Raw genomic sequence first — 24,213 nt, 5'->3', positions numbered from 1 at the left:
CCAGGCGCTCTGAGCCTGGATTATTCTGAAGCTGTCCCAGATATCCTATGATTCCATCTGTGAACTTTTCAGGAGGTAGCACTGAGATAAGGACTTGCACAAATATCACAATTCTGTGGTCACATCTAAAAATTAATAATCATTTTTATCAAGTATCCACTCAGTGTTCAGATGTCCTAGACTGTATGTATGTGTGTGTTTTTTCAAATCATGATCCAAATGGGAGCAGATAAAACTCTTTGAAATCTTTAAAAACTTATTTCCTGGGGCACCTGGATGGTTTAGTCAGTTAAGCATCTGACTCTTCATCTCAGTGCAGGTCTTGATCTCAGGATCATGAGTTCAAGCCCCGCATTGGGCTCCACACTGGGCATGGAGACTACTTAAAGCAAAATAAAACAGAACCTTATTTCCCTAAGTTATTTTTGCTTACTTTTTTTTATTATGGAAAAATTTAAACATATAAAAGCGGCTTATTATTTCTGTTTTTAAAAGGGCAAGTATTGCTTTTTTCAGTTTTCATTTTGAATACTACAAATACCAATAACATAAGACATACAAGGAAAGCCTTTTGGGTTCTCAATAATTTTTAAGAGTATAAGAGAGTCTTGAGGTGGGGGAGGAAACATTGTAAATAACTAGTCTAGAAGAGCTCTTAAAAATTACTCATGTCCTGTCTGTACCCTTCAAGATGTGGATTCAATTCACCTGGCATGGGGCCTGGGCAAAGGCACTTTGGTAAAAGTTCCCCAGGATGATTCCAAAGTGCAGCCTGTGTGGCGACCCTCTGCTCAGAGACCTGTAGGAAATAAGCAAAGGGACAGAGTAAGAAAGGCAACCAAATGCCCTAGGTCTGGAAGGGCCTCCTGGGACCTGCTGCATCCAGTAGAAATGCCGTCAAGAGCAGGCATGGAACACTAAAATACCAGTGGCTAAAAACAAATAGGAATTAATTTTTCTCATATCACAAGAAATCTGAGGAAGATAGTTGGTGGTGTTAGTTTGACCACTTGTCGATGCTATCGGAGACCAGACGGTATCTTTGTACTCCACCATCTCTCAACGTTACCCTTCCTTCCGTGTACTCATCCCCTCGTGTCCCTAAAGTGGCAGCTACATCTCGCTATCACGTCAACAGTCAAGATGGAAGAAGTAAGTCATAGTGACAGCCGCATCTGTTTCTTTAGCAAACTTCTGCTTTTGGGTCACGCAGCCATCCTTAATTGCAAGGAAGTCTGGGGAGGGGAAAGAGGGGTCAGGATGAGTGTGGAGTGGGGTCAGCCAAACCGCAGTGTCCGCTGCCCATTGGTTGGACTGGTATGTGGGAAGTCAATATCCAGCTTCCTTTCCCCCGCAGGACTTGTGCTGCTGAACAATGGTGTTAATTTTAGACTGAGTTAGCCATTGAGTCAGAAAAGTATGGCACCATGGAATGAATTCTGACATATTTTCCTTGACTAAACTATAAGAACATTATTATTATTATTATTATTATTATTATTATTTCTGTTATAGCTGCTGTAGTTCTGTTCCTGTCACTGTCAAACATGACATTCATCAACTAAGAAAAGATGTGTTAGAAATATCTGACTCCATTTAGCTGCAAACACACCCAATACTGAATCACTGGGTCTTTAAAGAGCAACTTCAGGGGCGCCTTGGTGGCTCAGTGGGTAAAGCCTCTGCCTTCGGCTCAGGTCATGATCTCAGGGTCCTGGGATTGAGACTCGCATCAGGCTCTCTGCTCAGCCGGGAGCCTGTTTCCACCCCCCTCGGCCTACTTATGCTCTCTCTCTCTCTGTGTCAAATTAATTAATTAATTTTTTAAAATTAAATTAAATTAAATTAATTAATTAATTTTTAAAAAAGAGGAACTTCATCTTATTGCAAGTATTTTGGAGATCCTAAGGCTTGTATCCTGCCCATGTCGACTGAACACGGGAAACTGAAAAGCATAACTGCTACTGAGGTGTGATATTGACTTATTACTACAAATAAGTCTATGCCAGGTCTGAAATCATCGGAGATGGCCTCACACTCACCACGTGCCCAGTGCCTGGGATCCTTCCCCATCCCGTTTCTGGGGCTCACAGAGCCACACTTGCTCCTTACTAACAAGCCCCATGGAGGCGTGTGATGTCGGACAAGGTGCCATGTGAGGTGTGGTGACATAGAAGATAAATAGCTTGTGAGCCAGCGGTCACTGAAAGCTCTGCCTGTGCCAGGACCGGAGGAAGCCAGTCCGTACCTATCTGATGCTTGAGGGTGGGGAGCACCCCGGGAGCTCCATTTTGTATTTCATTGAGTTTACTCTTTTTACATTTCGGCTGAGAACCAGAGATGCTACATATATTGCATAGGATTAGGTTGAGCTGGGAGAAACAGAAAATTCTGAATGCAATAGTGGCTTAACCAAGACAGACTTTTCTTCCTTCCTTCCTTCCTTCCTTCCTTCCTTCCTTCCTTCCTTCCTTCCTTTCTTTCTCTCTCTCTCTCTCTCTCTCCCTCCCTCCCTCCCTTCCTTCCTTCCTTCCTTCCTTCCTTCCTTCCTTCCTTCCTTCCTTCTTTCCTTCCTCTCTTTCTTTCTTTCTTTCTTTCTTTCTTTCTTTCTTTCTTTCTTTCTTTCTTTCTTTCTTTTATGACACCCCAGGTCTGATAGGATCTTTAACAGTGTCAGGGTTCAGATTCCTTCTATCTTTTTCCACCAGCCTCAACAGGGCTTTTCCCGCTCAAGTCCAATATGACTGCCTGAGTTCCAGCTTTCTTGTCTACATTCCAATCAGCAGAAAGGGGGAAGGGGGAAGAAGGACCCATCTCCCTTTTTATAAGGGCACTTTCTAGAAGTTGCACACAGGAGTTCTTTATACAGCTCATTGGACAGAATTTGTGTGTGACTGTACGTAACCGGAGAGGAGGATGGGAAACCAGTACTTATTCTGGAAGTCCATGTGACCTTGTGAAATGGAAAATTCTATTTAGCAATCAGAGATTATGGGTATTGGTGATAAAATTAGTATTTTCTGCCATGCCATGTCTCTAAACAATTTCTCAAGTAAGATCCAAAAATGGAAAAAAAAATCCAAAAATGGGGGATTGTGCAGTGGTTTTTAAAAATAAAATGGTCTTATAATTTCTATAAAAATCATTTGTATAAAACCACAGTTTTTTGCCTTAATGGGGGGAGGAGCATTCCAAGGTCATCTATCTATGAGTGGTGGCTTAAAGGCCAACAGTGCAAGGCAAAGCATTAAGCAGAAGATTAAAAACAAATAGACTGCATATTTGGTTTTCCTGGCACACCTCCTACTGGGAATTTCTTAAATTTTTGGAGGCCTTTTTGGATGCACTTAGAGAAACACGCTTTCCTCCATGACTCTGCCATGAGTTGCCTCTGTTGCTAGGCCAGTCTCTGAGTATCTTGAGGTCATTGTCCTACTGGAACATCAGTAGAATAGCTACAGTATGCAACCTTACAAGATGATTTAATTTTAATTTAATACATCCTTTTAAAATGATTTAATTTGTTAACAATGCCAGCCAGTTGAATTCTCAGAGATATATGCCATATAGTTATGTATGTCTTACTCAAATCATTAAACTCCAGGGATCTGTATACCTGTTTAGCCCCTAAAGCAATATTATCCAATAGAACTTTCTAGAGTAATGGAACTGTTCTACATCTGTGCAGTCCAATATGGTGGCCATTAGCCCCAGATGGCTATTGAGCACTTGAAATGTGGTTAGCGCCCCTAAGGAACTTTACTTTTAATTTTATTTAATTTTAATTAATCTAGCCACATGTAGCTAGTGGTTACTGTATTAGTGGTTACTGTATTAGCATGGCTTGATGGCATCTTGCTGTTTAAGGAGCTTCTAAATTTGGATCCATTTTTGCTAATTGGTGAAGAGACCCAAGTTTAGTATGGATGTGGATATGTAGTTTTCAGAATTCAAACATACCAATTGATTCCTGTTCTCCTTTCTCAGGTAAGGAGTTTCAAGGGCAAAGGCTTTTGCCTGATTTTGGGAAAAATTTTTCTTCCCAAAAGTTTATTTTAATCATTAAGTCAATAAGGGAAGACAGTTTTTGGGTGCAGTACTTTTTCAAAATCAGTGTTACGGAGATATTTACACACAGTAAAATTTATCCTTCTTTGCTGAATTGTTCAGAAATTTTGACAAACATGCATTGTGTAATCACCACAATGATCAAGAAAAAGGATATGCCTTCCCAATAAAAAAGTTCCTCACAGGCTCAATTGTGACCCCTGGCTAATGTGTCATTATTGTAATGAACAATTTTAATACTTGAATTGGATTTAGGTCATCTGTTTATTGTATTTCTTTTTTTTAAATTTTAGTTAACATACAGTGCAAATTTGGTTTCTGGAGGGGAATTCAGTGATTCATCGCTTACATATAATACCCAGCGCTCATCACAATGTGTGCCCTCTTTAACTCCCATCACCCATTAGGTCAGCTGTTTAAATTCTGTTTTATTGGATTATGCCTCAGGGTGGAAGAATTTACATTGGTGATACAGTCAATGTGGTTTGTTAGGGCAGCCGAGTGAAAGCAAACTTTGGTGGTGAACATAATTTATTGGTATTAAAAAGAATACACCAGCCAGATGGATGCACGTATGCTAACCAAGGATTGATTTAGGAAGATCCTTTACTGAGGAAATGACATCAAGTACAGTGCTAACATCATACATCTCTATATATTACAACTAGATGAGTTAAATATATGTACTTAGAACAGTCCCTGGCACTTAGTAAGTTCTATTTAAGATTAGCTAATCTTCCTAATATTGCTGTAACTTCCAAGATGCACCTACCTTTTGACTGCCCGTGAGTTCTATTGGTGGGATGGGTATCTCCAGGTTCTCCAATTATTTGATCATAATTGTTATTTTCCATATTCTCCTAGAGACTTGACACTTTCATATTACCTCTCCCCCCACCCCCCGGGGAAGTAGAATTCCAGAGGTTCAAAGTGGTAGCTTTTCCAATTTCCAGAATTGCATTAGTGAATTCAAATAACATACCTGGGGACAGGTGAAATCACCACTGGAACGTTTTTGGTTTCCTGTAAACCCCTTTAATGTTATCTCAACTGATCTTGCCTTATATATAGTTTCCCTTCCACATGCCCCAATATTCAAAATAGCCCTCATATTGGATTAGGTTTTCCTGATTGATAGTTGCTGTTGATCCTGTATCCCAAGGTTCCTAGAATTCTGGGATATTTTCCTGGGTCCAAAGTGTTTTAATAGAGTCTACAGCGTCTCCAGACAGATCTACCACTGCAACAGGTCTAGAGGGACAGACCTTGGGGGCTATTTGTGCTGTCCTACAAGAGGATCTGGCTTGCTCTTTAGGGTAAAACTCTTTAAACTCACAGGGCGAATGAAGGAGGTGTGTTGAAGTGCCCCCCTTTTTGTATGTACCAGGAAAAATGTGTTTGTAAAGTTTATGAGCTCTTTGTCTTTGTGATTTCCTTTGGCTTGGTTCCCAGCGCTTTTCAACTATGTGAGTTGGAAGTTTGCCAATATTATTTCTATGGTTGAAGCGTCTGTATGTGGTAGAATTGGACTGTTGGCGCTTCCTTAACTTCTTTTGTAATTTTATTAACTTGCTAGTGGGCCTGTTACATCTTTGAGATTCGATATCCTCAAGTCTAATGAGCTGTGACCAGACAAGACTCTTTCTTTCCACCTTCCTTGCTTGTCTCATTCTTTTTCATGTTTCAATTCTCTAGCAGTTTCACCAGCGGATGGTTCTGCCTCCCTGAAAGCTACTCATAGAGGGCCTACATATTTTTAGAGAAAGATTGTAAGCTCTACTCTGCGTGCCCAGTATGGTAGCTACTAGTCACAGGTGGCTTTGACAATTTGAATTTAAATATTTTAAAATTAAATGAAGATTTCACCTTCTTAGTTGCATGGGCCATTAGCATTTTCAACGCTCAAAAGTATATGTGGCTACTTCATCGGACCGCTCAGACACAGAACATTTCCACCACTGCGGAATAGTTCTATTGGACAGCGATGCTCTGTTTCCGGGTGATCACATTCACTCTTCAGCTACTAACGGTCTCTAGTTATGTAGTCTTCTTTCCAAAGTTGACGTTGAAGGGTTTCCTTCTGTTGGTATGTTTTCTTTAGATTCAGTTATGTAAAAATATAATTAGGGTTTGTTTAGTGACAGAGCCATGACTAGCATATTTTCACGGCTGCTGTTAAAGGCATAGCCAAACCGCAGAAGCACCGCGCTACCAAAGCCTCAACATTTGGCCATATTTGTTTTGGCTTCTGTATGCCTAACTTTTTCTCTAACTTTTTTTTTGTTAAAAATGTTGGAGTATTCCCAAATGGACAAATGCCTTTGCTTCTTACTCCAAGTGTAGATTCCACTCTCGGCCACTAGGTGGTGATGGGATCCTTCTTAATATTCTCGAGCTTTCGAGGCCATTTAAAATTCAGATCCTGGCAGTGCTGCTTCTTCAAAAAACTGAGAATTTTCTCATGAGCATTAACAATACCCTACAATTTTAATTCTTACAGTTGTTCAATAAGAAGGAAAGGATAACCCCCTGACATCAGGAGCCGGAAGTGTATAGCCGGGGCGAGAAGGTGATTGCGGGGTGGGGGTGGGGCTGTCCACCCAGCACTTGGATTCAGCTCCTTCCTTTCCAACAGGGAAGACGCTTACACCGAGTCCGTGGAGCCTGAAAAGCTAATACAATGCCCCTACAATAAAACCCACCAGATCAGGGCCTGCAGGTTTCCTCATCATTTTACCGAGTACGGAAAGAGTCATGCGGGTGTCGGGTGTCGTAAATTGGTTGCTTGTCCCGTCAGTGCTCGCCACTTCAGTGCTCACCAGGTTTCTCCGGCCGAAATCAGTCATCGTATCTCAAACTGTGATGATAAAAGCTGTACTGAGCAGAATGTGGTCAGCCAAATCAGGAACCTTGGACAAGAGCCTCTGGCTGAGCGCACATGGCAGTGCCCTCCTTGTGATGAAGGCTGGGATAAAGATCTGTGGCAACAGACCAGCACCCCACTTGTCCCGGGCACAGCCAACTACTGTGACAACAACAATCCTGCCAGCAATACGTTAGGGGTTCTGGAAAAGAAGAGTAACCTGGCCTCAGGCATGCGTGTTCCCTTGGCTCTGCCGAATTCGCTGCGGTAGAAAAGCAATGGAAATGCACAGTATCTGAGTATCTACCTCATCAAACGCCAGGCCCTAGAAGACTCTTGTTTCTTCCTACTACAAGTGGGTTCTTCACTTTTTTCCTCTTAATTTAATTGTAGAAAGATAAACTGTGACTTTCAAACTGACAAGTAAGTTTCTCCTCTTTTCCCCTCTCCCTGCTTTGAGTTCTCACTCATTGGATGCAAGAAAGAACATTTGGTGCCTGGCCAGTTAGGTCAGTGGCTTCTGCCTGGCTCAGCAGGTAGAACATGGGACCTGTGATCTTAGGGTTGTGAGTTCAAGCCCCGTGTTGGGTGTGGATCCTGATTAAAACAGGTTTTTTTTTTTTTTTTTTTTTTTAAAGAGAGAAACCTTAAGCTCAGAAGAACTATTTCAAATAAAGCATCACTCTAGATTAAAAAAAAAAAAAAAGGAAATGACAGAAGTACTAAGTAATTTATGTGTTATGAAAAAGAAATTTCCCTATTATGTTTCCATGTGGCAATCCTCTACCCTCAAGAGGGCAAGCTTCAAAACAGGACTCAGTGGTTAGAATTCTGAGTTAACTCACAGCTTTCGGACTGTCCTCAGATGACACCATGTTAGGAGGAATTTTTAACCAAACAGAAAATCAGGAAGATTCTCTTCTCCTTGTCAAACCCTAAAGTAATGTATTGGTTCTATTTTATAAGGACTCTAAGATAACAGGGAAATGTTTTTAAACTAAGTTCCTTTTAATTATGACTCCTGATAATATTAAATTAACTCTTAGGCATTATAAATGCTGGCTTGTCAGACCTCGCTGGCAAGGCTTGTTTTTTACCAAAATCCCAAATAGTGAAGTCCCTCTCATTTTAGGCAGTGCAGGCAATGTGAGGCTCGTTCATAGTCAAGCTTCTTGGATGTGAAATTCTTTGGAAACTAAGTGGATTGCCTCTCTCTTTTTCCAAGATGATGGACAGTGGACATATGAATTACAACTTAACTTTCTTATTTGGAGCACTGAGAGGTAGGCTACTATATAGAGGTGGGCTAGAAATATCACAAGCTAGAAAGCACGGGTAATTTCTCATGGCATTGAGTAGAAACCCAAAACTTCAAAGAACAGAATACTTTCATCTGCATCCTTTGTTTATACTTCAGCTTTTCAAAAACTCTTTAATCCAAGGGCATGGCTGGCTCAGTCAGTGGAATGAGCAGCTCTTGGTTTCAGGGTTGTGAGTTCAAGTCCCCTGTTGGGCATAGGGATAACTTTTTAAAAAAACCTACTTAAATGCTAATAGGATTCATAAAACATTTGCAATAGTAATTTCACATAATAATAACAATAATTAAATATAATTATATGAATTTAGCTCTATGTCTTCTGCAATGACCCATGTTTCCAGAAACCTAGTCTTTAAGGGTGTTTTCTGTATCAACATATGTCTTTTTTGGATAAAAATGGATGCTCATGTTATTTTGAAAGTTGTCAGCAAAATGAGTGGTTTGCCTCTGTGCAGAAAAGAAGTAACGTAGCAGGTCTACCATCCTTTTGGCCTGCTTACAAAGTTGGCCCCTGCCTGGCATCTGGGAGCTTGGATTTTTCAAAGGGTTCCCACCATTTCCAGACCTGATAAGAATATGCTTAAATTGTACCTAAACCGTACAAAAATATGGTTTATGCTGAACACCTGCTTTCCTTCTGCAAGTCTGGAATTTGGGTATGTGCTGGCAGATGGTGCCTACATGATCAGGCTCCAGTAAAAATCCTGAGTGGTGAGCTTTTCTGGCAGACAATATTTCACACGTGGCTGGAGAAATTAAGTGTTTCCTGTGGCTCCAATAGGAGAGGAGTTCTGGAAGCTTACACCTGGTTTTTCTGGGCTTTGCCCCATGTGCTTTATCCTTGACTTTGCTTTGTAGACCTTTGTGGTAATAAATCACAGCCGTGAGTACAACTACATGATTCCTCCTAGTGAATCACCTAATCTGGCTAGTCTTGAGGACCCCTGACACAGCCCCTTATTTAAAATCATCAAAAACTGACTTAAAATTATAGTTTATGATGATATTGGATCAAACTGGTTTTAGGTAGTCATAGGGAAGAAGGTCAGTGAAGAAAGGAAAGCTCTTTAAGCTTGGTTAAGGTCCATCATTTTTGAGAAATGATACTAATCTATAAATGTTACAGGAATTAGAAGTTTTCCTGATTACTATTATATGAAATTTGGGCTTAGGTGGCATACCATACCATGAAATGATGGAAACAAATATGATTTCTGTCTTGGTCTGAAACGTTAATTAATAAGATTGATAAAAATAATAATAAACTGTATTCTAAAAGCAGGCACATGTCTGAAAAAAATCTGGTATACTCTATGACCTATGACCCATCAATTGCACTACAGGGTATTTACCTCAAAAATACAGATGTGGTGGAAAGAAGAGCCGTATGCACCCCAATGTTCATAGCAGCAATGTCCGTAATAGCCCAAATGTGGAAAGAGCCAAGATGCCCTTCAACAGATGAATGGATAAAGAATATGTGGTCGTATACACAATGGAATATTACTCAGCCCGCAGAAAGGATGAATACCCAATTTTTGCATCAACATGGGTGGGACAGGAGGAGATTATGTTGAGTGAAATAAGTAAGCAGAGAAAGTCAGTTGTCACATGGTTTCATTTACTTGTGGAACATAAGGAATAACATGGAGGACATTAGGAGAACGGAAAAATGAAGGGGGAGAAATCGAAGTGGGAAATGAACCATGAGAGACTATGGACTCTGGGAAACAAACTGAGGGTTTTAGAGGGGAGGGAGATGAACCTGGAGGTGGGTATTAAGGAAGTCATGGATTGCATGGAGCAGGTATTATATGAAGACAATGAATCATGGAACACTACATCAAAAACTAATGATGTACTGTATGGTGACTAAAATAAAACAATAAAAATTTTTTTTAAAATCTGGTATACACTTGTCCTTGGCCCTTTTGGAACTGGATATATATTTCCTGACTCAGGAAGGGAAAGAATTTCGGGTGATCTGATAAACAGAGAGTCATGGGGTAAGTCTGTTTTTATGCCTTGATGTGAATAGTATAAAAAAAGAACTATAATATTAACATATTATACCTGTATACACAATTCTGATCTTCTGTTGGTTTTTACACTTGGAAAGCATATTCTTAGTGACTGACATACTTTATCACTTTATCAGTCCTGTATGAATGTCAAGTCCAAGCTCAGTGTCTTTTCCACATGGAATTTCTAGGGGTAATGGTTCCACCCTTCACTGGTAAGAATGCAGTATGAACTTGGTCATCTACAATGATATAAAGCAAATTTTAGGGGGTCCACTATCAGTTGGCCTCCAGCTCAATAGGGAGAACTGATCACCATCAAGAAGTTTATTTCTCCATGACTGGATAAAACAAACCCTTCAACCATAAGCATGGCCCATGACCACCTACTTCCTCTCAAAAAGAAAGAAAAACAACATTCGATTTAGATGGTTTATGTTCCTCAGGAAAGGTCACTCTATAGACTGGAAGAACTTGAGAAAAAGGAAGTACATTGAAATAAAATGCAGAGACTCAGAAACTGGCCTAAGGGGGCATAATTTAGCCATAATGTCCTTTCTGGATGTGGGAGGTTGCTGGACAACAGGAATATCAGAACCGCTTTTTCCAAGGCTATGTGTGATGTCTGAGATCAGTTCAGGAGCCCTGTGAAGAAAAAGAAGGAGGAGGAGGAGGAGGGGGAGGGGGAGAGGAAAGAGGAGGAGGAAGAGGAAAAGAGAAAGAAAAAGAATTATTCATTTATTTATATTTACTTTTAAAGATTTTATTTATTTATTTGAGAGAAAGCACAAGTGGTGGGGAGGGGGAGGAACAGAGTGAGAGGGAGAAGGAGGCTCCCCACTGAGGCGGGAGCCCAATGCGGGTCTTGAGCCCAGGACCCCGAGATCATGACCTGAGCCAAAGGTAGATGCTTAACCAAGTGAGACTCTCAGGTGCCCCAGAAGAAGAATTTAAAACAATCCAAGCTTAAAGTCTACATTTCCTTTCTGTCTAGAGTCCCAGGGGAGAAAAAAATTATAGCAAGAGGTTAAATGTTGACTTAATGAAAAATGGCAAAGAGTTTCTGGAGTTCCTTCAGCAGTGGGGCAAAGTCATGTTCTGTAGTCACACCCACTTAAAGAGGAAAATAGGATCAAGAGTTGGGGGCAGTTTGGCTCAGTCTGAGAGAAAGGAGCAGCCTCAGACTTTCTCCTGTTCTCTGGGCACATACTGTGATCTATCCTGACTGAGCACAGCACACTCATTGAATGCTCCCAATCTCGTGTTGCAATGAAGTGAATTACATCCAAGAAGGAAGAAGGGAGCAGAAATACCACCTGTTGGCTGAGGTCCCTGCCATCCCGAAATGAAAGTGAAAGGGAAGATGGATTGGTCATTGGGAGAGTAAGGGGCAATGACATCTTGGAAAGTTATCCAAACATTTCCACCGACGTCCCCATGTCACTGGGAATGAAAGCAGGGCCCGCTCTGCAGGTGTGAGTCCCCAGACCGAAGAGAACACCCTGAAGAACAGGGTATCTGGTGCCCTGTCTTACCCGACCAGATCTCTGGGCTACGCATCTTCCTCCCTACGGGGCTGTCTTTGCCTCATCAGAGTCTGATTTTAGTGGCCTCTTTTGCTCTGTTGTCTTGCTTTTCTGTGAAAACGTCCTCACCGAAGAATAGTGACACAGTGGAAAGACAGTATCAACCACTTTCCAGAAGTTTCTTACCTCTCTGGCTTCGAAAACGGAGGATGAAGCTCGCTCTGAGGGCCATGAGTCCTAGCACAAAGCCTCCGATTCCAGCCAGCATCTTGCTCCGGGCAGAATCAGCTTGTAGCCCTGGGGAGAACAGAAGTCAGGGTGACTCCCCGCCTCCATGTGCATCCACCCCAGGGCCCTGTCTGACACCTGGAGCCTGATCTAATCTACCACGGAGGGAAAAGGAAGGGGATAAGGCCAAGCATGGAGCCACTATGGAGAAGGAGTAGGTGTGGAAAGCACTCTAAAGTTGGGGCCTCAGAGTTCTGGCTTCCACAGGAGGAAATGCTGGTTTTAGGTCAGGCATTGTTTGTTTTTTGACAAAGAGAGATTCTTTAGACACCCCCCCCCCCCCCCCGCTCCCCGGGGCAGGATAAATGCGTGTGAGGATTGCCAGATCTTCCCTGCTCCCAGCCAAGGCTGAAGCCCGTTAGGTTGATGAGGATCACGGGGTAGCGTTGTGCAGTGACGCAAGACAAAATGAGCAGACCTCCGAGCCTGGAGCCTGGAGGGTCATCAGGGAGTAACTCACTCCACTCCACGGTGACAGGACTGTCCAGGCTGGGGTGCTCCACTTGGCAGGTGTAGACGTCTCCCTGCTGGGGGGTTATTTCCAGAGTCACCAGGATCTGGAAGGTCCAGTCTCCGTTATGCATCAAGTTGGTGGATAAAACCCCAGCTGTTTCCTCCTGTCCATTCAAGAACCAGCGGACTTGAATGTGGCCTGGGTAGAAATCTGACACGTGGCAAATAAGCAGGTTGTGGTGCTGCGGGTGCCCCTTCTCGGAGGGGGAGACGTGCACTTGAGGCTGGACTGGGAGGGGAGTAGACACTTGTTAGGACAGCTGAGACAGCCGATGCAGTGCATTGAGTGGTTTTCTTGCCAAACAGACTTCTCAGATGTTAAAGATGAATCCTATCCCCTAATAAGCTACTTAGAGGCAGGAGATGGGGAAGCCAGTAGAAAAAAGGAATAAAACATTCAAATGTTCTAAGAATGACCTTGTCATACCCAATAATGCAAGAGCAAAGAAGAACAGGAGAGGGTCAGAGTTGGTGCTCTAGAACACTTCTGCCAGAAATGTAGGTGACAGTGACTAATATTCTTTGAGCAGAAATATTGGACCAGCAATGAGGCTACCTGAATTTACATTTTTCTCATCTTGTTCAAAAAGGTGTATAATCCTGCCAGATATTATCTTGGAATCAGAATATATTCAGCCCATAGATTTCCTCTGATCTAGCAGTCTGACATTCTCCTTAAATAAAGAGGAGAATATGGGATGCCTGGGTGGCTCAGTTGGTTAAGCATCTACCCTAGGCTGCCATCATGATCCCCATGAACCCTGGGATCGAGTGCACATAGGACTCCTTGCTGGGTGCGGAGCCTGCTTCTCCCTCTGCCTGCCGCTCCCTCTGCTTGTGCTCGAACTCTCTTTCTCTCTGATAGATGATAGATAGATAGCTGGGAGAAGAAATAATGTAGCTTGGTCTGTTCTTTTCTTCTTTTTTTTTAATTTTTAGATTTTTTTATTTATATATTTGACAGAGATCACAAGTAGGCAGACAAGCAGGCAGAGAGAGAGGAGGAAGCAAGCTCCCTGCTGAGCAGAGAGCCCGATGCGGGGCTCCATGCGGGGCTCGATGCGGGGCTCGATGCGGGGCTCGATGCGGGGCTCCATGCGGGGCTCGATGCGGGGCTCGATGCGGGGCTCGATCCGAGAACCCTGAGACCATGACCCGAGCGGAAGGCAGAGGCTTAACCCACTGAGCCACCCAGGTGCCCCAGCTTGGTCTGCTCTTGATTTTAACCTGTCTCCGGGCTTCCTCTACCAGGAAAAAAAAAGGGTTGTCGCAAAATCCGCAAACCCAATGCTGCTGGCTCTTTCCTGTCTGCCCAGCGGGGTAGTCTGGCCCCTTGCCGCGCTGGCCTAGCCCCTGGGCTCCGTGCAGACTCCCGGTCCCGGCGGCCGCTCCCGCCTCTGCGGCCCAAGTCCACCCCGTGCAGAGTGGCTGCTTCAGACCCGCCCTGTCACCTCGGCGCTTCAGCGTGAAACCCTCGTCCAGGTCGAAGTTGTGCTTGCACACGGAGTCCACGGCGCTCCGTCTCAGGTACAGGAGCTCCCTCTGGATGTTCCAGTCCCTGGCAGTTATGCGGCCCAGCTCGGACACGGCGACAAACACCCCCACGGCGCTGTCGAACTGGACGAACAGCTCTCGGTTGTACGTGTATATTGCTCCAGGAAGTGGTGCGTCCCGTTGAACTCCAAGAAGGTGCTCCGCCTCTGGTAGACTTAAAGCTCTGCGGGGAGTAAACCAGGAGGTGAATGGAAGAATGTCTAGGAGAGCAGCGCCTGGGTGGCTCAGGCCCTGATGCCAGAATCGGGCATCATGCTCCCCATCATGCTCCCCGCTCAGGAGGGAGGCTGCTTCTCCCTCAGCCTCTGGCTGCCCCTCCCCCTGCTCGCTCGCTCTCTCTCTCTCTCTCTGCCAAATAAATAAATAAATAAAATCTTTTTAAAAAAAGTACGTATAGGCGAATATAATAATGAATATGGGGGTGAGGAAGCATTTCTTAAGCAAACATAAAATCACAAGGCTTTATGAATTACCTTAAAATTCAATGCTTCTGCTATGCAAAGGGCACCACTAAGAAGTTAAGAGACAGAATAAAAATACACTCGCAATGTCTAAAATTGACATGGGATCAGTATCTAAAATATATAAGCAATTCCTAAAAGAAACAAGCAAAATAAAGGATAGTGATAGAGAACTGGGTAAGGAGTGGAAATGGGAATTTATAGGAGAGGAAACTTGCAAGGCAGACTGCAGCTCACCAGTGGGAAGAAAATTCAGAAAGCAATGAGACTGAGATCTGTTAGACTCGGAACAGTTAGAGTCTGGATAGGTCCATGTTGGTGCTTGGCGGTGTGGAGAAAGCATCATATGAAGTGTAGCCGCCCACCCTCCCATGGCTAGAAGGACACTTGGTCAACTTGAAGAGATGTATGCCATATGACTCAGCACTCCCACAACTTGTTAGATGTCTAGAATGTCCACACAGGTCCATAAAGGGACAAGTAGGGGCTGCGGCTGCCTGTGGCATTATTTGTGACACTGAGGAATTGGCAGGAATCAGTTGGTGTGATCATACCTGGGACAGCAAACACCTAAAATCTGTTGTCGATGTGCACCATGGAATATTTCGTTAAAGATTTAATTAATTAGTTAATTAATTAATTTAGAGAGAAAGCATGAACAGCAGGAGGGCAGAGGGGCAAGGAGAGAGGATCCCAGACAGACTCCCCGCTGAGCATGGAGCTGGCATGGGGTTCGATCTCAGGACCTTGAGATCATGACCTGAGCTGAGATCAACAATCAGATGCTCAACTGACTCAGCCACCCAGGTGGCCCTGGATCATGGAGTGTTATGTAACCATTAGATGAAACCAAATGGTTGTACATTTTATAGTAGGAATATTAAAAATATAGGCAAAAAAATACCTATCTTGAAAGAATGCATAGGAACAAAAACTATGTAGGAAACCCACTAGAGTGGGTGGGTGCATTCTCTGTGTATTTTAGAATCTTATCACAATGGTCCCATTAGGGACATGCAGACAATTTGATTTTTTCCCCCATGTCCTGTCCCGCTCTTTACACTTGAACATTTTAAGGCAATTTACTCTTTTATTCCTATTTGTATACAGCACCTAACCTAAGCCTTAGTAAATTCTTATAAATCAGAGAATGAGCAGAAAATTGGTTTTGTTTTTTAACATGTTTCCAGCTTTACTGACATATATTTGACAATAAAATCATATATACTTAAGGTGTAAAACCTGATGGTCTGATATATGTGTACATTGTGAAATATTCGGAAGTCAATCGACATATTCATCATCTCAAACAGTTACTAATTGTCCTTTTTTCTCCTTCTTTGGTGAGACCACCTAAGATTTCAAGTACACAGTATAATATTGTCAACTATAGTCACATTGCTGTACACAGTTCTCCAGAACTTTCCAATAACTGAAACGTAGTACTCCTTGAAAAATATCTCCCCATTTTCACCTCCCCCAGCTCCTGCAACCATTTCTATCATTTGACTATTTTAGATTTCACATATAAGTAAAATCATGCAGTATTTGTCTTTCTACATCTGGCTCATTTCACTGAACATAATGTCCTACAGGTTTATCCATGTTGTTGCAAATGTCAGGATTTCCTTCTTTTTAAAGGCTGAAGAGTATTGCATTGTGTATATATACACCATATTTTCTTTATTCATTCATCTGTTCTTGGACATTTAAGTTGTGTCCATACATTGGTTTTGAGAATACTACTGAAATGAACATGGAAGAGCAGGTATCTTTTCAAAATCCAAATTTCATTTCTTCTGGATATATGTCCAGAAGTGAGATTGCTGGATCATATGGCAGTCCTATTTTTAATTTTTTGAGGCACCTCCATACCGTTTTCCATAGTAGCTGCACCAACTTACATCCTCACAGCTGTGTATCTGGTTCTCTTTTTGCCACATCCTAGCATCATTAATCTTCCACCTTTTGATTCTATCCATTCTAACAGGTGTGAGATGATACCTCACTGTGGTTTTAATTTGTATTAGTGAAGTTGATAATTAGTAAAGTGAATTAGTAAATTCATTAGTAATGTTGAGCACTTCCTCATATACATGTTAACCACTGTATGTCTTCTTTGGAGAAATGTCTATTCAGATCCTTTGCTGTTTTTTAAAATCAGGGTTTTTTTCTATTGAGTTACATGAGCTCCTGCATTTCGGATACGTGGTTTGCAAATATTTTCTCCCCATTCCATAGGTTGCCTTTTCACTGTATTGTTTCCTTTGCTGTGCAAAAGCTTTTCAGTTTGTCTGTTTTTGCTTGTTGCCTGTGTTTTTGATGTTGTATCCAAAAAAAATCATTGTGTAGACCAGTGTCAAGAAGGTTTTCCTTTATGTTTTCTTCTAGGAGTTTTATAATTTTGGATTTTACATTTAAATCTTAAATTAAAATCAACTCAATTTTGAGTTGATTTTTAGTATATGGTGTGAGGTAAGGGTCCTATTTTATTATTCTGCATGTGGATATCCAGTTTTCTCAATATCATTTATTGAAGACTGTCTTTCCTTTATTGTATGTTCTTGGCACTCTTGTTGAATATCAGTTGACTGTAGATATGTGGATTTATTTCTGGATGTCTATTATATTCCACTGTTGCCTATATGTCTGTATGCCAGCATCATAGTGTTTTGATCACTGTAGCACTGTAATACATTTTGAAATCGGGAAATGTGATGCTGTGTTCTTCTTGCTCAAGATTGTCTTGATCATTCCTGGTCTTTTGTAATTCCAAACGACTTTTAGAATTGTCCCATTCTATTTCTGTAAAGAATCCCATTGGGGTTTCGAAAGGGATGGCATAGAATCTGTATGTAACTTTAGGTTGTATGAACATTCTTCTAGTCCATGAACGTAGATGTCTTCATTTATCTGTGTCTTCTTTGATTTATTTTACCAATTTTTCAGTAATTTCCATTTTATAAGTCTTACTTCTTTAGTTAAGTTTATTCCTAAGTCTTTTATACTTTTTGTTGCTATTGTGTGTGATTGTTTTCTTTCTTTATTTTTGTGATTGTGTGTGTGTGTGTGTGTGTGTGTGTGTGTGATTGTTTTCTTAACTTCAGTTTGGATAGTTCTTTGTCTGTGCATAGAAAGGTGATTGATGTTTGTATTTTGATTTCATATCCTGCAAGTTTACTGGATTTGTTCTGTTTTTACTGGATTTGTTGGTATGTTCTAATAGTTTTTTTGTTGAGTCTCAAGGGTTTTCTGTCTACCTGAACATGTCATCCACAAACAGGGATAATTCTATTTCTTTTTTTCTGATTTGGATATCTTTTTTTTTTTTTTGATTTTATTTATTTATTTGACAGACAGAGATCACAAGTAGGCAGAAAGGCAGTCAGAGAGAGAGGAGGAAGCAGGCTCCCTGCTGAGCAGAGAGCCCAATGCGGGACTCAATCCCAGGACCCTGGGATCATGACCTGAGCCGAAGGCAGAGGCTTTAACCCACTGAGCCAACCAGGCGCCCCTGGATATCTTTTAAGTCTTTTTCTTGTCTAATTGCTCTGTCTAGGATTATCTTACATTGAAAAGAGGACGCAAGATTTTGGAAAGCTCTCAGTTTTCCCCCATTGATAAAATAGGCTGTGGGCTTTTCATCTATGGCCTTTATTGTGTTAAGGTTAAGGTCCCTCTACATTTTTGTTGAGAGTTTAATCATGAATGGATGTTGAACTTTCTCAACTGATTTTTCTGTGTCTGTTGAGATGATCATGTATTGTTTTTCCCTTTCCGTTTGTTAGCATGGTGTATCGCATTGATTGAATTACTTGCTTATGTTCAACTCTGCTTGCATCCCAGGGATAAATCCCACTTAGTCATGGTGTATAATTCCTTTAATATGAATTTGGTTTGTTTGTATTCTTTTGAGAATCTTGAATATATATTCATTATGAATATTGGCCTGCAGTTTTCTTTTCTAGGGTTGTCTTTGTCTGATTTTGTTATCAGGGTAATGCTACCAGCAAAGAATTGATTATAAATTACTGGCTGCCTGGAATCTAATTGGTGCTCTACAGCTGCCTGTTGAAGGAGTCTTTAAATTGCAGCTTCTCTGTGTGACTTAAAGTGTATCATAAATGGAAAGTCCAGAATGAATTTATCACACAACTGCCCAGACCACAGAAATGAGGACAGTGCTGCATAGCGGCAGAAGTAAAGGATGTTTGAAGAATAGGTCAACACAAGGCTCACCCTGTGATTCCAGGGCTGAGCTCAGGGAGCCCAAGCTCCAGATGAAGCTCCTTCCTCCATTCAGGAGTCTTTCTGAGTGGCTGTCAAAGGGCCTTAACAGGCCATCCTAACAGTAGGAAGAGGGTGTGAGGGGTCTGACCATCATCTCTGACTCTGCGGAGATGACAAGAGTTGATTTGGGTGGTCTCATCAGAGTCCTTGTCCTTCCTCAGGGCTCCACATGCCCCAACTTGAAGTTGCTCAACTGATTGCTCAGGGAAGAAGAGAGACACCACACAAACCTCAAGGAGCCCTATACAACTTTAGGCTACAAGGGCTGTGCTGCAGTAGCACTTCATTTCTCTCAGCTCTCCCAAGCCTGTCTTCTTGCTCTGGGCTCTGCTCCTCGGCCTCTGAACCCGCGTCCCCATCCACTTTGGAGTCTGTGCTCTCTGTCTTCTATCAGCCTACTGCTGATACTGCTGCTCTACTCCCCCACATTGAACTCCATTTCCTGTCCCACTGAGAGTTTTCCCCACTTGTTTTTCAATGAGGACACAGTTCTGTTAGTTCTGAATAATGGTTTCAATTTTTTTCTTTTTTTAAAGCAGTGGATTTTAAAAAAAATTCTGATGTAGTCCCAGTACTTTATTTTTGCTTTAATTTTCCTTGCCTCAAGAGACATCTAGAAAAATGTTGTTATGACTCTTGGTGGGAACGCAAACTTGTACAGCAACTGTGGAAAACACTATGGAGATTCCTCAAAAAGTTAAAAATAGAAATATCCTATGATCTAGTAATCACACTACTGGCTATTTACCCCCAAAATCTGAAAACACAAATTCAAAAGCATATATGCACCCCTGTGTTTAATGCAGCATTATTTATAATAACCAAATTATGGAAACAGCCCAAATGTCCTTTAATAGATGAATGGATAAAGAAAATGTGGTTTATATATACAATGGAATGTTATTCAGTAATAAAAAATAATGAAATTTGCCATTTACAACAACATAGATGGAGATAGAATAATGCTAGGTGAAATAAGTCAGTCAGAGAAAGACAGATACCATCTGATTTCACTCATATGTGGAATTTAAGAAATAACACAAATTAACTAAGGATAAAAAGAGACAAACCAAGAAATGGACTCTTAACTATAGAGAACAAATGGGTGGTTTTCAGAGGGGAGAATAAGTAAAGGGGATTAAGAGTACATTTATCTTGATGAGCACTGAGTAATGTACAGAATTGTTGAGTCACTATATTGTACACCTGAAATAATATAACACTATGTGTTAATTGTACTGGAATTAAAAATGTAAAAAAAACAGTAAAGCGATTGACTTTTTTTTATAATGAAATCTTATTTTCAAAGGTCTCTCAAAACTGTTTCCTATGTGTACTTGAAAAATATTACAGATTTTCTAAAGCTCTTGAAAACATCTGAATTTTCTAAGGTAGAGCTTGAAAATTTCAGGTGTAAAATAAATCATCTTCCTAGATAGGACATATTAAGAATATATAATTACCATAGGATACAAGGAAGGTAATGTGGACAGAACAATAACGATGTCCACAGACCAGCTGTGTGGCCTTGAGCAAGTAAAGCAACTTTAAGTTAGACTCAACTTTTTCATCTGTAAAAAAGGATGTTACCATTATTATTATTATTATTATTATTATTATTATTATTATTTACCTTGAAGGACTATGTTAAAATTAAATGAAATGTTATAAATAACATTTATCTGGCATAGTATCTGGCCCTGGTCACTGGAGGTTAGAGCCCTTCCCCTTTCAAGCTATGATGGCTTAGATTATGTGGAGAAAAGAGAAACACAAAGGACAGAACCCTAGTTTGTTCAGAATGGCTCAATCGGAGCTGCCCTTTGAGGCACAATATTAATGCTTGAAAAGGAGCATTTATTAACTTAATACTGATAATTTCTTTCTCCCCACCTCTTCTTTCACTTGGGAAGGGAGATAGAAGAAGTGGACTAAACAAAAGATTAAATCCCCAGATGTCTTCTGCCTCCCAGGTGTGTGATAGGATAGAGTCCCAGGGCTTCAATGCCAGAATGGTTAAATGTCATGAACAAAGAATGTTTCAAGTGGCTATTGGAGCTACAGTTCTGTTTCATCCATGACTTGGATGCTTTCTTTCTCCAAAGTTTTCTTCATGACCCAATAGTCACTAGTATTTTCTCAACAACAGCAACATCTCCCCTTTCGTCTCTTTTTATTTTTGCTCTGTTGGAAGTTGAGGAAATCTTGAGGAGTTGGAGGCATAAGAAGTTGGAGGAATATGCCCAACCCATTGAGTCCAAGTTTCCAGGACTCATATTTCACTCAATAATGAGTTCCTCAGCATCAAAACTGTGCAGAGTCCACCTGCTTGCTCCCCACAAGTCGTCTCTCTCACAAGGCAATGAGACTATATTCATTTCTCTTAAATCCGAACCCACTGGCTTCTTCATCTCATCCCACATCTCACCAGCTACTTCTACAGTTCCTGTGACTGTCTAGGACTCTTGCTTCTCCATTTCTTGTCTTATGGCAGGCATGAGAACGCAGCTGAGCTGCCCTGTCTAACTCTCTGTCCATCTGAGTAAGAAATGTCTGAAATTTTCCCTTCTCCCTACCTGAGAAATGGGTATATTGGGATGGAGTTTGAGCAGATGGATTTGGGAGTTTCAAATGCTTTTATCCCTGGAAATTAAGGAAGGGAACTGAGAGTACCTGATCCTCAGGAGGAAGTGGGGCTGGCCTTATGGATGAGGATGAGGAAGTTGGGAAATTTTAACATAAACAAATTCACCATTCTATCACAAATGGTCTTCTTCATGGTGAAGAAGAGGTCATTTCCTGTTTCCCACTTCTTCTCTGGCTTGTCCTGATGTGCCCTGATCCAATTCTTGATGTGAGGGACAATCAGCTGCACTGGTATCCTGTTGGTCTTAACCACAGCTTGTCCTCATCACCCTCCCCTGCTGCTCTGGCCATCATTGGTTCCTCACTGGTTCCAATGATGGTTCCTGCCTGGTTCTGTGGAAGGGGCCCCTACCTGGAGTGCTGATTCTACAGGATGATCTTCAGATCTTGGACAATGTAGACTAACCCTAATTTTCCCTTTCTGATCTTTGATGGATGTTGAAATGTCATTTTGATGACCCTTTTGTGAGAATCTTGTCCCTCCAAAGTCACTCCAGACCGCCAGGTACCATTGTCCCCATCACATGCACATCCTCATCTCCTTCTCTCTCTGGTGAGAATAGCAGCACTTGCACGATGTCAGAGCCCCAAAGTCTTTCTCAAGGTCTGGGCCCACATGGAATACTCCCTCTCATCCTGTGAGCTAGATTCTCCAAGAGGAGCAGCTCTGCACTTACCTGGGGTGTCTCTGCTCTGAACCAAAGGGGAGCTCAGCATCACCAAGGACATCATGAGGGCTGCCATCCCTGCGACCTCAGTGATTCTAAGGATCACCATCCTGGAGCCTGAGAAAGGATAGGGGCTGAGACACTTGCAGTCAGAGCAGCTCTCACTGGATGGGCCCCACTCCTAAAATATCAGAGATGATGAACTTAGACAGGCTTCCTTATTCCCTGGGTGTGGCCAGATTCTGAAAAAAGAACCAATAAGCAGGAATTGTTACTCACTAGACAGAAGTGTGGTATAAAGCACATGATTCTTTAAGATGTTAAGATTCACCAAAGACACTATAAGGAAAGGGATCCTTATTTTGAGCAACTGGGTGAGTCATAAGGCTTGATTTTTTTATATACTTTCCTCCTTAAGAACAGATCCCAAGGAATGTCATTTCCTTTCCATGGTGGAATGCCATCCCCCTTGCATGGACATGTTCTGGCACAGAGAAAGTCCTAAGCAGTGTGTTAATGACCTGGGGAGATTAAACTGCCCATCCCAGAACTCAGAATTAGCCCTGGGAGTTAATGCAGTTATGCAAAGTGTATGGTGTGGTTCCTTTCAGCGGTTCTGTAGCTTTTAGAGGAAGAAAGGATATGGACTAAGGGTCTCTGGGTTTCATACCAGATAAGGCATGGAAGTAGGTGTACAACTTTACACAAATTACTTGCCTTTCTAGGCCACGATTTCTTCATTTTTGAGATGGGTTTGGTAGCACCTGCATATCAGTAATTCTTGAGGGTGAAATGGGAGCGCTGTGTAAAATGCCTCAGAAACTTACAGATCTGAGAGTTTTGAGTAGAGCAAGGAAGTTATCAAGAACCATCTTTTTTTTTTTTCAATTCAACATACATACATATTTTTGGTAACTTTTAAACACCAAATAGTCCCGTCAAACAATACAGATAGTTCCTGAAATGAAGTGTATATACTCCTGAAATGTATAGTTCCTGAAATAAAGTATATATACTCCCACATAACTCACAACCTAAGAAAGACAATAACAAAACAAATATAATTTCCAACAAATATATTAAGTACTTAAATATGGTGTTGATGAATTGAGTAAAGGCGTACAAAACACTTAATTTAGGTCTTCTATTAAGTATAAGGATGCATTATAGCGAAGTGATCAGGCACAGGTTTAGAAAGCCTCTTTCTACTACTTCCAGATTTTTTTTTTAACCCACTCTGACTTATTTCCTCTCACATAGAATGAAGATCATTATGTCATTGATTTATTGGGAAATCTAACTGGGATTATACTGAGCATTTGTGACTCTCTTAAATCAAAGCCTCTCACATAGTAAGGAATCAAGAAATGTTAATTATTATAATGCAGGACTACTTCAGAACATGAGAAATTCTTTATCTAACATAATATATTACTTAATCCAGTAATATAAATTCTATAATTTTAACAATAAACACCAGAGGAATTTTTGCAGTTCCCCATCGCCTTAGTGTATTTCCAAATCCCTCTGTAATAAAACAAGATATCATGGGGCATCTGGGTGGCTCAGTTGGTTAAGCGGCTGCCTCTGGCTCAGGTCATGATTCCAGGATCCTGGGGTTGAGCCCCACATCAGGTTCCCTGCTCAGTGGAGAGCCTGCTTCTCTCTCTCCCTCTGCCTGCTGCTCTGCTTACTTGTGCTCTCTCTATCTCTCTGTCAAATAAATAAATAAAATCTTTTAAAAAACCCAGCATATCACCAAAATATCTACCATTAGACTTAATGTGAAATGATTAGGGAAATTGTCCTTAACGTTAAAGTTTAAAGGTGCCTGGCTGGCTCAGTCAATAGGACATGTGACTCTTGATCTCGAGTTGTGATTTCAAACCCCATGTTGGGCATGTAGCCTACTAAAAAAAAACCGACAAAAAACAGTGGGATGTAAATAAAGGTGTCTTATATCACCAAATTCTGTATAAGAAGAAATAAAAGAG

The 24,213-nt window shown here is 41.4% G+C and overlaps 1 protein-coding gene and 1 pseudogene across 1 annotated transcript; one reads left to right on the top strand and one right to left on the bottom strand.

The window, feature by feature from the left end:
- Positions 1 to 2,136: 2,136 nt before the first annotated feature.
- Positions 2,137 to 9,200, top strand: LOC125101567 (gametocyte-specific factor 1-like; annotated as a pseudogene).
- A 1,512-nt stretch (positions 9,201 to 10,712) lies between these two features.
- LOC125103079 (HLA class II histocompatibility antigen, DP beta 1 chain-like) lies at positions 10,713 to 22,328 on the bottom strand. The gene is given in 6 exon segments (XM_047734869.1): positions 10,713 to 10,918; positions 11,986 to 12,096; positions 12,548 to 12,829; positions 14,052 to 14,247; positions 14,250 to 14,317; positions 22,229 to 22,328. Coding segments are annotated over 6 exon segments (771 nt in total). The 3' UTR covers positions 10,713 to 10,904.
- Positions 22,329 to 24,213: the final 1,885 nt, after the last annotated feature.

Source organism: Lutra lutra, chromosome 6 (genome assembly GCF_902655055.1).
Source record: "Lutra lutra chromosome 6, mLutLut1.2, whole genome shotgun sequence".
NCBI classification, from domain to species: Eukaryota; Metazoa; Chordata; class Mammalia; order Carnivora; family Mustelidae; genus Lutra; species Lutra lutra.
The sequence above is the reverse complement of the archived record's forward strand: the minus strand, read 5'-3'. Positions and strand labels throughout refer to the sequence as shown.